At 40.6% G+C, this 13465-nt stretch overlaps 2 protein-coding genes across 2 annotated transcripts; one reads left to right on the top strand and one right to left on the bottom strand.

The window, feature by feature from the left end:
• Nucleotides 1-1068: 1068 nt before the first annotated feature.
• Nucleotides 1069-5311, bottom strand: GPN3 (GPN-loop GTPase 3). The gene is made up of 8 exons (XM_067307087.1): nt 5178-5311; nt 4987-5095; nt 4282-4449; nt 3672-3796; nt 2775-2890; nt 2359-2455; nt 1820-1948; nt 1069-1309 (listed from the first exon to the last, which is right to left on the bottom strand). The coding sequence occupies exons 1-8, from the start codon at nt 5223-5225 to the stop codon at nt 1247-1249; spliced, it is 855 nt and encodes a 284-aa protein (XP_067163188.1). The 5' UTR covers nt 5226-5311; the 3' UTR covers nt 1069-1246.
• A 252-nt stretch (nt 5312-5563) lies between these two features.
• DENR (density regulated re-initiation and release factor) lies at nt 5564-13299 on the top strand. The gene is made up of 8 exons (XM_067307152.1): nt 5564-5606; nt 6867-6981; nt 7965-7984; nt 8277-8361; nt 9063-9146; nt 11298-11414; nt 12344-12483; nt 13027-13299. Exons 2-8 carry the CDS (start codon nt 6876-6878, stop codon nt 13069-13071), a joined length of 597 nt encoding a protein of 198 aa, XP_067163253.1. The 5' UTR covers nt 5564-5606; nt 6867-6875; the 3' UTR covers nt 13072-13299.
• Nucleotides 13300-13465: the final 166 nt, after the last annotated feature.

The following is a 13465-nucleotide window of genomic DNA, read 5'->3' as shown; positions in this document are numbered from 1 at the left end:
GCTGATGTGATTAGCTACGCTCAGGTATAAAAGACTCCCCACATAATGAGGTTAACCTCCACAATAATAATTAAAAATAAATATATTCAGTTTTTTTGCACTATGTTTTTAAGCCTTGAGGAATTAGGTTTTTCAGCTCTTTGTGGTGACCATGATGACTATCACAAAACTGAGGTCTCAGCTCTCATAATTGTCTGACTCTGGGAGGTAAGGTTTTAAGAATGGTGAATATTAAGAGATTTGTTCTAGAATTCATAAAGCTGGCAAGGCTGAGCACACAAATACTGATGAGGGGCGATGCACATGCAGGACCGAGGTACCCTTGCATTTGCTCAGATGGCATGGAACAATACCTCTTAGGATTATTTTAACTTGTACTTAGTTACTTCAGTGAATATGTTCTTCCAAGATAAAGTGCTTTCATTTTGCTTCTCTGTGAAACCAATGCACATTCTACTATACAGGTCACATACAATGTCCATAGTATGAGTATGAATTCTCTATTCAGGGCAAAAAAGCAGCTACTTATCTTATTAGTTACTGAATTCCTCATTAAGTAACACACTTTCTGCAGTGACTGTACAAGAACAGCACTGATTTATATTTGAGCTAATTTTTTTTTTAATATTTTACGGTGTTTAAGATTTTATCAATGTAAAAACCACTTGAAGCCGCATGCGAGTTGTACAAAAACAGCCTTAAAAAGAAGGCCTAAAATATGGGATCCACCAAAGTGAATGTAAAATATTCACCTTTTTCAAGAAGGTCAAGAGTCCACCTACTGATCAGTTTTCCTTTTGAAGCTGCCAGTTATCTCCTTCCCTACTGCAGATTCAGTTAGTTAAGTACATTCTTTACCCTTTAAAACAAGTTTTTCACTCATCTAATAGTGGAACAAACTACACAGGACTGGAGATAAATATTTTTGTAAATTATTTGTATTGGACTGTGGCTCTTCTGCAAACGACTGACTTTTTCCAAATGTTCCTATGCTTAAATGAGACAACTATATGTTGGGAACTTGGATACAGCAGCGGTAATACATACATATTTTATACCACACAGACATAAGAATGAAATTATTTATTAAAATAATTATGAGGTCATACAGGATCACTTTTCATTAGAAATTTTAGTTAACTTATATATAAAAAACAAACTACACAAACATGATACTTGACATATTTTACAACCAAGATATTTTCCTCGTTTGACGAAAACATACGTTTGAACGTACGTACGCACTTTACTCATCCACATGATCTTGAAAATATTCATCAACAAGAGCAGATTTATCTTCTTCATACTCCTGCCAGAGAGAAAACAAAAAAGTAAAACCTGACTGTTTCCCCCCAGTAGCTGTAATAATTTGTCTGTTCTCTGGCATTTTAATTAGTAAAAAAAAAAACACAACCCACAACAGGAACAATGTCTACTATGATTCCATAAAACAAGTAGCAAAACTCTGGAAGCAATTTGTTTCTAGAGCTATCCAAATTGTATGGGTCAAAATCTAGATCCAGGTATTTTGCATACCACAAGTACAAAAAAGGAGTGTAAATATTGAATTTGTTCCTTAGGATTTATGATCTGAATAATCAAATTAGACTGGACTTGGAACTGATTTTAAGACACCAGTCTTCTTGTATTGTACATGACATAACTTATTCCTGATCTATAGCGTATACACAACACACAGGCTCAATGCATTTTTTGAACAAGTCAAAACACATAATTTATACTATGAGGACATATTTATATTATGACTTATATTATGGATCCTTTTAACTTTTTCATCTTATCATCAGACAGACCTTACCTTTGGTTCTTTAAATTCAAGATCTTCTCCATACTGAATGGTAAAGTCTATGTGCTGCAGAACTATGTTCATACTTTCCTCATCAGAGCGATCAAACGGTAAAAATCGAACCATACCATAGTCATCAATCTAGAGAAAACATTTAGAAGACATTAGTAAGAGAGTGCAGCAAGTTAGTTCTTTTACACTCATAGCACTCTAAGCCACTTCTTTAAACCAAACTACATCTTCCTTGCCTGGACTCCCAACATACCATTTAAAACCACACTGCAGACCAGAAGCATTCCCCCAATTAGAACACCTGCCCATCAGTCCCAAGTCCTACACATTAGATAAACCTGTTTTCCAAAGTTGCTAATCTTTTAGATCCTGGTATTGTTAGCAAGTCTGTTATGTAAATATATAGTTTTAGGGGAAAAAATTGTTTATAGTATACATAGTATCTATAACAGCAAAGAAGCCAGGAGCCATATAGTATGGTTTATAAATACAGGACTGAATTTATGAGTACCAGTTAGAACGAAAAGCAATACACCTACCAAACCACATATGGATTTAGTCAGTTTCTTAAACATTTTGCTTTTTAATATATTTGTAGAATCCTCAATCATGGAATACATATCTGGATCTAAGTACCTAGGGGGAAAAAAAAAAGTCATCATTAACGTCAAAAGAATCCTTTGCTAAAGAACAAGTAAGTCATTATGCTTTTAGATAATGATTTAACAGAAGATAATTAGAGAAAAAGATAAATATGTATATGCATGGAGTTAGCCTTTTCACTCTTTTGTAAGCATCTTATCCCAGACATATAAAGACTCTGCTCAACATAAAACAACAGCATCTTTTCCCACTCCAAAAGAGTAGATTTTAACTGTGGGAAACATTAGACTGAATTTTGAGTGAAGTTTACCTCCAGATGTTAGACTATACAATAAATATTTGGGGAACTTACTTTTCTATTTCCCTTTTCGCTTTCTTGCTCAGCAAATCCATTTTGGTCATGATGTTGATCTGTGGAATCTCTAAAGATATCATTGCACTGAGTGCTGCCAGAATTCCAGAGATAAACTTACAGGAATATGAAAAATGACATATTTAAGTACAGACAAACACAACACCAACATGCAGGACATGACCACTAACTACCTACTGAATATATGACCAAAAACTAGCCACTGAATATATTAAACACAGACAGAAGGCCAAGTGGGAGTCATTATCTCTGTTGGAAAAGGAAGATGCTGAAGTTCCCATCTGCCATCTATTTCCAGAGTTTCAAATCTGGATCTGTGTCCCTTCCAGTGGCATCTAACAAAACTCAAAGCCCTTCTCAGGATTCTCACTGCTAGACTGGGAAAGGGGCATGCTCTCTTTGCAGATCTGACAAAGTTTTATAGAATCACAGAACAATTTAGATTGGAAGAGACCTTTAAAGATCATCTGGTCCATATCAGGGCCAACTTCAAGGTCAGATCAGGTTGCTCAGGATCTCATCCAGTCACGTTTTGACTAACTCCAGGAACGTACATTACACAATCTCTCTGGGCCTCTGTTCCAGTCTGACCACTCTCACAGTGCAGGATTTTTTCCTCATATCCAACTGGAATTTCCCCTGCTGCAACTCGTGTCTGTTGCCTCTAATCTTTTTGCTGGGCATCTTCAAGAAGGATATGTCTCGATCTTCTCCATAACTGCTCAGTAGGCAGGTGACAACAGCAATCAGAACCCCACCCTCACCCCCCACACCCAGTTAGCAATCTCCATGGTAAAACAAACCCAGCTCCCTACATTACTCGGATTTCTTGTTCTCTACTAATATGAACTTTTACAATAGATTTCAAATGGATACCTTAAAAGATTCCACCATAAACTGAGAATCAACAAGAAAAACTCCACAGACACGGAATTCCCACTGCTGAAGCTGCTCCACCAGCTGTTTCATCACTGGTAAATGCGTATAGAGTTCGATCTGACCTAGGACACACTTAGAATATTACTATACAGAAATGTGAAGCTAACACATAAAGAAGCATATACTAGTTCACAGTTATCAATTATACAAGTAGTGGCATTACTCTTAAAATGAATAAAAGCTGTTATAAAAAGCATGATCTTTCTTTTCAGACAAGTCTAACTGTATTTGGATGAACTTATACTGGAGGAATGGAAGAAGGATAAAGGTTTTCTTTTCCTCTGTTGACCTCCAATTAGCATTAGCAGTTGCTGTGGTATTGCCACAGCATATGACACTGTCAAAAATCTGTGCAGCCATCCAAATTAATCAGGATCAGGTTCCCTACTGAAACATCTGAAAGTGACTCTGACAGCTGTTTACAACACAAAAAATGTACGAGTGATTGTGAGCAGCAAAAATATATTGTTAATTTTATACTGCATATGAAATATGATATTTAAATATGATAACACAATATGATACTAAAATACATATGTTTGTTTACCTGGGCAATCAAACAATATATAGTCATCCTCCACATGACCAAGGCTTTCCTCTAGCCAGTTAAAATTATTGGCAAAGTATTCCATACAAAACACCAAGCCGCCATTGGGACCAAACCTTAAGGAATCATCTTCCATAACATCATCCACTTCTATTAACTCGCGGATATCTGGAACAAGACACACAATATGTTTCTAGCACACGTGTTTATAGTGATGCACAGAGGCCGGTTACTGTAATACGCTCAAGTCTCACAAGAACTCTCGTTTGAAATCTAGGTATTACAAAGCAGCAGGAAGAGCAACAGGCAGCTCAGATACCATTTACACTCCAGAAACCTCACTCTGCTTTCCTGTGTCAAGCGTCTTCAGGCTGTACCAAGGTAGGAAAGAGGGTCTTAAACCACAGTGACAGCACGGCCTGTTACTTACCTACACTGCCTGGCCCCGCGCATCAACATATATACGTGATATACATGTATATACACACACACACATAAATTATTATAAATACATACAAAATGTTAAAGCTTACATTTAGCGTGGGGCACATCCTGCCTTTACGGTCAGATCAGAGCTACTCCTGGGCCTGGCCCTGCCCACCCCCCCGGAGCTCCCTCTCAGGCAGAGGGGCCCGGCCCGGCCCGGCCCCCCGGGGCTCCCCCCGAGGCGGAGGGGCCCGGCCCGCCCCCCCCCCCGGGGCTCACCTGCCATGACGGGGTAGCTGAAGAGCTCCGCGGCCGGGTCCAGGTTGACCACCTGCACGACGCGGCCCAGCGCCTCGCAGTGCTGCACCATGGTGGAGCAGTACGTGCTCTACAAGGCACACACACGGGGTCAGGGGCCGCCCGCACCGCCGCCGCCGCCCCCCACCGCCCGCGCCGCCGCCCCGCCTCACCTTCCCGCTGCCCGCCGGGCCCATCACCAGCTGCGCGTAGCGAGGCATGGCGGCGGCGGCGGGCGGCCTCCCGGCTCCGCGCCACGGCGAAGCGGCAGCGGCTGGCCGCTCTACCGCCCCGTAGCGCCTTACGTCACGTGCTGCTGTAGCCTATGGCGTGCGCTGGCGTACCCCCGCCCGCCTCCCCTCAGTTACGGAACGCCCGAAGGCTCAAAAAACGCTACTCGCCGCATAGCGCCGGGCGCCGCCCTCGCCGGTCACGCTCCCGCGGCGCGCGGCTCTCGCGAGACGGCGGCGGCGCTGGGGTGGGCGCACGTGCCGCGCGCTGTGCGGGAGCCGCCGCCGCCGCCGGAGGAGGAGGAGGAGCCGCCGCCGCCGCCGCCGCCCCCCCGCCGCCCCCCCGCCGCCGCGGCCTGAGGGGCCGCCCGGGTAACGCCACGCCGCCGCCACCTCCGCGGCTTCCCCCCGCAGCGACCGGCCTGCCCCGGCCTCTCCCTGCCGGGAGGGCGCCGCCTCAGCACCCTCCCTGCGCTGCGCCCCAACCCCCTTCCCCCCCCCGCACCCTCCCTGCGCTGCGCGCTGAGCCCCCTCGCTGCGACCAGCCCCTCGCTGCGACCGCCCCTCACCTCCTGTGCCCCGGCACCCTCCTTCCCGTCTCCGGTTCCCCACAGCTTCCTTTCCTTCAGCTCTGAGCCCCCTCCTCTGCTCTTGCTGCGAGCCTGCCCCCACCCCCGGTATCCAGCACCCTCCGTCTCCCCGGCCCTGACCCCCTCTCCCGCCGTGTTCCCTCGCCGTGACCCTCATCCTCTCTGGGGACCCAGTACGCCCTCTCCCTCCCTAGCCCTCTCTCAGTGTTCGCCCCCAGCACCCTTCCTCCCCCGTTTATCACCTCCCTTGGTTCCCCAGCATCCTTTCTGGTGCTAGCAGTGATCCTCCACAGTCTTTCCTTGTGATCCCCCTGCTACGAACCCCGTAACTTCTGGTGCCCTGGCGTTTTCCCTCAGCTCTGTGCGCTGCCCAGACGCAGCTCTTACAACAACCTGGCTCTGAGTCTTCCACACATGCAGCCTGCTCTCATGTTCCTGCGGAGCATCCTTGTGCCTTGCAACCCCCTTCGTTGGTGTCTGTTGACTCTTATTTTCTATGCTTCTTCCCTGGAAAATGCGTGCATGTAAACCGTTATTGAGTGTGTTAGTGGGTTGTGCCTCCCCCCCCTTTTTTTTTTGCCGGTGTCCCAGTATCAGATTTGGGTTCTTCAGATGCTGATTTAAATGACAGCCTTTCCTTTCTGATATACTTGTACCTTCCCCCTTCCAGTGTACCCACTGTTCGCCTGCCATTGACTTAATGTGATACTTAACATTTTGCTTAACCCATGTTGGTGGCTCCCATGTTTTGTTCTCACGCATCTTTCTTCATTTTCTGTTGCATTTCCTGGTGTTTCGTTTTTTCCTTTAAGTACTGGGTTTCCTTACTGCTTCATATCTTTTGCAACCACCGTCTCCATGTTTTTTCATTACTTCTGGGATCCTGTTTCTCCTCCCCTGATTATCCTGGTATTCTTATGATTGCACCTTTTCTCTATCTTGTTAGTTCTGTCAATCTCTGGGATTTTTGTTGTGTTGGGAAGGATGTGAATAATTTTAAATCCAAACTTAAGCCCTGATTATTTCCTTCTGTGACCTGCAGGCTTGTGAGATGGCTACAGATGTAGCTGAGCCTGTGGTCCCTGACTGCAAAGGAGATTTGAGGAGCGGTGCCAGGTCAGATGCTGACTATCCTCTTCGAGTTCTCTACTGTGGAGGCAAGTGTTGAAGGGGCAGTTGTCTGTGATTCTTATGATATGCTGTTTATAAGGGCAGCCTAGCAGAAAGAATGAGAGAATCGGAGATCTGCTGTTGGTCAGCTTTTATTCAGCAAATAGACAGTGATCAGCTTGCCCTTTCTGATCTTCTTTCTAAAATAGGTTAGGCTGTGTATTCCATCTAAAGCATTTATGGTGGAATAGATGGGTTCCCCCTTTGTCGGAAAGATGGAGGTACTAACATCTTTCTGTATGTAAACAGTTGCATTGACGGGACAGTGCTCAGATTATGAACTGTGGCACAGTGATCTGTTCCTGCAGAAAGCTAGTAAAATCTTTAGCACAAAAAAGGCCTCTGACAATCAGTATGGTAATAAGAAATGAAATTAGAATTAATGAAATTGTTGCACTGTGTTTAGAATTCTGCTTTGCTCGCTGCTGCATTTGTAGTTACATGGCTGAATTTTAAGAAAGTAAATAATCTTGAAAGCTATGTTTTAGATAACTATGTTGTTATGCTTTGGACTTGAATACAATTGCAGGGCTTTGGGAAAGAATCCCTGTTTTGTATGAAAGTTTGCACAGTTTGTTTGGATGTGTTCTAAGGTTGATCTCATCTCCTGGACACTGTCTGCGCTCGTAAAAAGGAAAACAAACCAAATCATGTGGTATTTTATTAGGTATATCTTTTGCTTCAAGTAGAGCTGGTGGTTTTTTTCTGTATCTTGTACCAAAGCATCATCTTTGCTTCCTTCGTTGATTTGATTGCTCTCACTGTGAGAGTTTTATCCTAATGCACAGTGTCTGAGCAAATGACGACTGAGAGAAAATTGAAACTCTGAGTGATATCAATAATCTTTTGAGTTAGTGTGATTATAACCAGAAATTGGCATAAGTCACCCAAAACTTTAAAATATAATTTTCAATTTAACACTACTTATAAATCTTTTTGTAATCTTTTTTTTTTCTCCATCTTTCTCCAGTCTGCTCATTGCCAACAGAGGTGAGTTAATTTTTTGTTGTCTGAGTTTCTTCATCTTCTTTCTGTTCTACGATTTCTGATTATGATGATTATTTCTGATCTTTGCTGGCTTTTCTTTAACTGTAACAGTTCTGTGCTTCAGCCACTGTCTTCCTTAGGGTGTCACGAAACTTCTTGTGCGATAGCGTACTGTGTTGGTATTTAATCACCCTAAAGAGAAATGGCTGTGCTGAATAGCAAATGGTCTGTATTTGTTTGTGACATATTTTGTAGTTACTTGGCTAACAACATTTATTTGGTCTTTCTTCTCTAGTACTGCGAATACATGCCTGATGTGACTAAATGTAGACAATGGCTAGAAAAGAATTTTCCAGATGAGTTTGCAAAACTTACAGTAGGTAAGAATCTTTCTCTGTTTTCTAACTGAGAAGGTATGTGCCCTTAGACTTGTTCATAAATCTTTGACATTTTCTACTTCTCAGCTCTTCCCACTTGCAGTTGTATCAAGTCTGAAAATTAAATCAGTCTTTCAAGAGTCTAGCATGCTTTGGTTGCTGTAAAAATAACAGTTTGATAAGGTCAGAAAACACTGGACAAATGATATGTGATTACAGAAATAATGTTTGAGCTTTCTTAGGGGTTAGAGAGAAATTTTCTACTGCAGCCAGTCATCCGTGCACTTGTTTCCCATCAACTGATGCAATTAGTTTATCCAAATTTATGTCTGTCCTGTCTATTGTGAATTGCTGAAGAAAGGGTCATTAACGATGTTGTGTGTTGATTTGCATATGGAATTTTAATAACACTGTCATTAATTTCTGTCCCTGTCTGTGTAAATTGTTATGTGAAGAGACTGTTCTGAAATCATAACAATATCCTTGAGCGAAGGCTTTTCTGAATGTCAGAAGTTTAGTTTGGACAACTGCTATGCTATTTTGTACATGTAACTAGTATCAGGCAAGCTACACTTACAGAAATAGGAAGTGCTGTACAGTGATACTTTGTTAAATCCCTAAATTGTTTGTGTAAGAGTGTGGTAGTCTGGCCACTAATTTCTCTTTTACTCTTTCCTCTCTCCCTTCTTTCTGATATATTTAAGAAAATTCACCTAAACAGGAAGCTGGGGTTGGAGAAGGCCAAGGAACTGCAGGAGAAGAAGAAGAGAAGAAGAAGCAAAAGAGAGGCAAGGTCTACATAGTTGATTGTGGTATTGATTTATAAGCAGCTTGGGGAATCCTTTTCTAATCACTGGCCTGGACTGTGGCACAGCATCCTTGCATCTTGGTTGTTACCTACACTTTGTACCTAAGATGACTTTGCACAAAAGAAATTGAATATATAAATGTTTCTTCCAGTTAGTAGCACAGTTGGTACGGTGACGGGACAATTAGATATGCTGATTAAAAAAAAAAAAAAAAGTGTAGTAATGATAGCAAATGAAAGATGACCTGCTCTGTGTATCTGTCTGATTGTTCTTGTCACTGCTACGGCACTTATTCAGGAAGCAATTTTTCTCAACCTAAAGTCAGCTGGCATGCCTCCCGAAATACTTCTTTTTGTCCTGTTTAACAGCAGTTTATAGGACAGCTTGCAGACTAGAACAAACGTTGCCTTCCTATCATAATGCCTCACTGCACTGCTTTCTCCCTTCTTCTCTTCCACCCCTGCCCAGTATTCATGTAACAGGATTTGTTTTTATGCATTTAACACTAAGTATCCCAAAGAGCAGGTGTGTAATGGAATTACCGCTACTTCCATTAACTACTATGTCTTTTTGTGGCAGTGCTAATGAAAAACATTTCCCAAAACACTTTGGAAGGTATAAAATGTATGAAGTAGCTTAAACACACATTTGTCTTCATTAGAGTTCTTTCTGTTTAACATACTTTCCATCATAAATCAGAATGCTGGGGTTGTTAATATGTATTTGCCTGTGGAGCGCCAATTGTGTCTGTAGTGCTTCATAAATGGCTGTTAATAGCCCGGTAAGCTTCAGCTTGTAAGCCACACATCACTGCAGATGTTTCGATTTTGTCTTGTTAACCAGTTATGTTTACCTTGTCAGTAGGATGTGTAGTGAAGACAGTAATTTCCATTCTGTAGATCGGATGCTTTTCCACAGACTTCAGAACATTTTTTTTTTTCAACATTAATTTATTGTATGGGGTGACAGGGTTAGTTTTCAGCCTGTTTTTGTTATAAAATAATATTTAAACTACTTTGATTTTCTCCTAAAATCTAAGAATATAAAAATTTCACAAGAAATTAGTATGATAGGGTAAACTGTTAAGCATGATGACATAAGATTAAATATAAGAGAGAGAGGGTGAGGAAAATGAGCAAAATTGAGACAATGGAGAAATTTACTGAAGAAATTTTAAGGCAGAAATTTACTGTCTTAAATTATCAGATATCAATTTTTAGTAATGTGGAACTGAGAGTGCTGCATGTTAGAAAAATAGCTGGTAGACTTAATAGGAAGGGATTTGTTTGCTTGTCATCAACTTGAAGGCTTTCATGCTGAGAAGGCTCTAGAACAGAAAGCTTTGGTTACCCTGGAGTAACTTGATGAGTGTATGCAGTTAGCTGAGATCTTAATCTGACTTAAAGAATCCTAATGAGCTGTCTACATCTTTTGCATGCCTTGCTCAGACTAATAAATGCCTGATATGTTGAGTGTTCCCTCAGGTTGACCTAGAAACAAATAGTAAATAAGAAGATATTACTTCATGTGGAAGTAAAGCTACTGTAGCAGGCCTCTGTTTTACAGGCACGGTGTTTTTCTGCTAACACATATTTGTGTTTTGTGCTAGGATACATGCAGATAGCTAGAACTTAGCCTGCTGTTTAACTCAGCAGCTTGAGTAGGCAAGTCCTTGGGGCACCAATAAATGGACATGAGCGGTTTGTCTCAGACACGAACCCTAAGTACGCTAAGCTCGTGAAAAACATAAAAGTAACCATTTGTTCTTAACTACTAAAGAACAATTCCTGAAAGGGGCTAAATGTTGACCAAATCCAGTGGTCAGTAATTAAAGCATGGGAAAGTCCCTTTTTCATAATTATAACAGACTCCTGCTGTGCATGCTGTTTTTTAATGCAAATTTGACATGCATGTATTGCTGTTTCTTGTAATACTGTGCTTTGATGCCATGGGACCTCTCTAAAATAATCTGAGTATGAGATATTTAATGTGTAAAATATATATTTGTTTACAAACAGAGACGGAGAAATAATAGTTCCTTTGTTTATAGTGATGAAATCTGACCTTCTAGGCTTTTTTCTTTAAGTGTAACATTTAACCAATAATCTAACTTTATACTCTGTTTTAAAGGTGGAAGAGGTCAGATAAAACAGAAAAAGAAGACTGTACCACAGAAAGTTACAATAGCTAAAATTCCTAGAGCAAAGAAAAAATATGTCACAAGAGTATGTGGCCTGGCAACATTTGGTGAGTTGGCTTTTGTCAAATGTTTTTTGTAGGTTTTAGATGTGCTTGCCTTTAACCTCATTGTATTAGCTAGAGTCTTAGCTTGTTTAATGTTAATAAAAAAGATCTCAAGTCTGAAGCTGTTTCTCTCCCTGCTGTGTAGATATCTCATTCTCCATCCTTTTATTTCCCTTTCTTGTTTGCTTACTCAGGATTATTTTTTACCTATTCTTGAGACTGATTAAGTGCACTTTCTAGTAAGGCAGACAAATCAATACCTAAGTAAGCTGACAATGCTGTTCTGCATAGCTTTAGTTCAGTTGCAAACATCTTAATCACGTTATTCGCATCTATGATATTTTACTGTTGATCACTAAATTTGGTAAAAAGATGAGCTGTAACCTTGGTTGTATTAACAAGGTAAGTTACATACCATCTGTGTGAAAGTAGCATCAGTTTTCTTGAGGGAACAGTAATTTGCATTTGCTTGATCTGAACTGGATATGTATATTCTTGCAAGAAGCCAAACTCAAAAATCATTGAGGAATGTTTCAAAAAAGATCATCCTTCAGCATGTCTATGGAAAAGCTATTTAGATAACTGTGGAAGTTACTCAGAACCAGAGAGTTTTTTTAAATCAGTTCTGCTTTTTTTTTTTTTCTGGTGATTGTATATAGCACAGACCTGCATGAACAGAATATATAGAGGCCGCTCAATGACTTTGCCTTAAGGAGTCTGCCATATTTGTGGAGTGAATTGTTCTGTATGTGAATAACAGGCTTTATTTCTACTTTAACTGGAAATTGTAACATGGCCTTAACTCTAAACTGCCACTAATCCCTCAACAGTGAAAACAAGATTTAAATTCTGTTTTTTTTTTTTTTTTTTAAATTGAGAAGACATTTGTATGACAATGACTGTACTTAAACTGTTAATTTTCCTGTCAACAGAAATTGATCTTAAGGAAGCACAAAGGTTTTTTGCTCAGAAATTTTCCTGCGGTGCCTCAGTAACAGGAGAAGATGAAATCATCATTCAGGGGGATTTTACAGATGATATTATCGACGTAATCCAGGAAAAGTGGCCTGAGGTAATAAACTGCTTCTTTCGTGAGGATTCTAGTTTTCCATGGAAGCCTCTGTTTTTTCCAATGATTTTGAAAAATGTTTTCATATTCACAGCACACGTGCAAAAATTAAAGAGCAATAGTTTAACTCCTACCTATGAATGATTAAGCTAAGGAGTGATTAAAATTGAAGTCAAATATTGTTTTCATTGTCCAAAGAATGTTAACTAGGTAAGCATGTAGTGCCTGGTGCTTTGGATCCTACAGTGAGGAAGGCATGTCAAATATCTGTGGCTTCTTCCTGAATGTTTCTTAACAGTGAATGCCTAAGGAATCTTATAGTGCAATCCTCTTGTTTCAAAATGTCTTTTAAAGTATTTCAAAAGTCAATGTGCCTGAAGGCACATGTCACTTGCATAGAATTTTCCAGAGGGAATATCGGATGGGGCTGTATACTTTTCTCCCCCACACTCCATTACCTGTTCAGTTGTGGGTACTGAGTGGGAGATGTATGAAGAAAGCATACTTAATATGATGTGTTTTGGCTTTTTTTTATTTCCCCCCTAGGTGGATGATGATAGCATTGAAGATCTCGGAGAAGTCAAGAAGTGATAGTGAAAGACTACCTTTATTTAATTATATGGTTATAAATGATGTAGCCAAAGCGAGGCTTCTAAATACACTTATTCTGCAGTGAAACTGTGGAGAACCCATATCCTTGGCATTTTCACCATTCTGTATAGGCTGCTTGTTTTTTTGTTGTGATATTTGCCAAAGTTAAATTGGGTTTTTATCATGCTTATGCATGAAGTAGATTTAAATAAAATGTTCCTCACTGAATACAGTTTCTATTTTCTTTAGAGCTACTTTCCTCTAACAGTCATAAAGGAAAATAATAACTTAAGTAATTAAAAGCTTATTTCTCATCCACTATCATTTCTGCTGAACTAAGTGAATATTTAAAGCAGGTGTCTCATGAACAGAAATCGATACCTCTGACTTACCT

Source organism: Apteryx mantelli, chromosome 17 (genome assembly GCF_036417845.1).
Source record: "Apteryx mantelli isolate bAptMan1 chromosome 17, bAptMan1.hap1, whole genome shotgun sequence".
In the NCBI taxonomy this organism is placed as follows: Eukaryota; Metazoa; Chordata; class Aves; order Apterygiformes; family Apterygidae; genus Apteryx; species Apteryx mantelli.
This window is presented reverse-complemented; position numbering and strand designations above follow the sequence as displayed.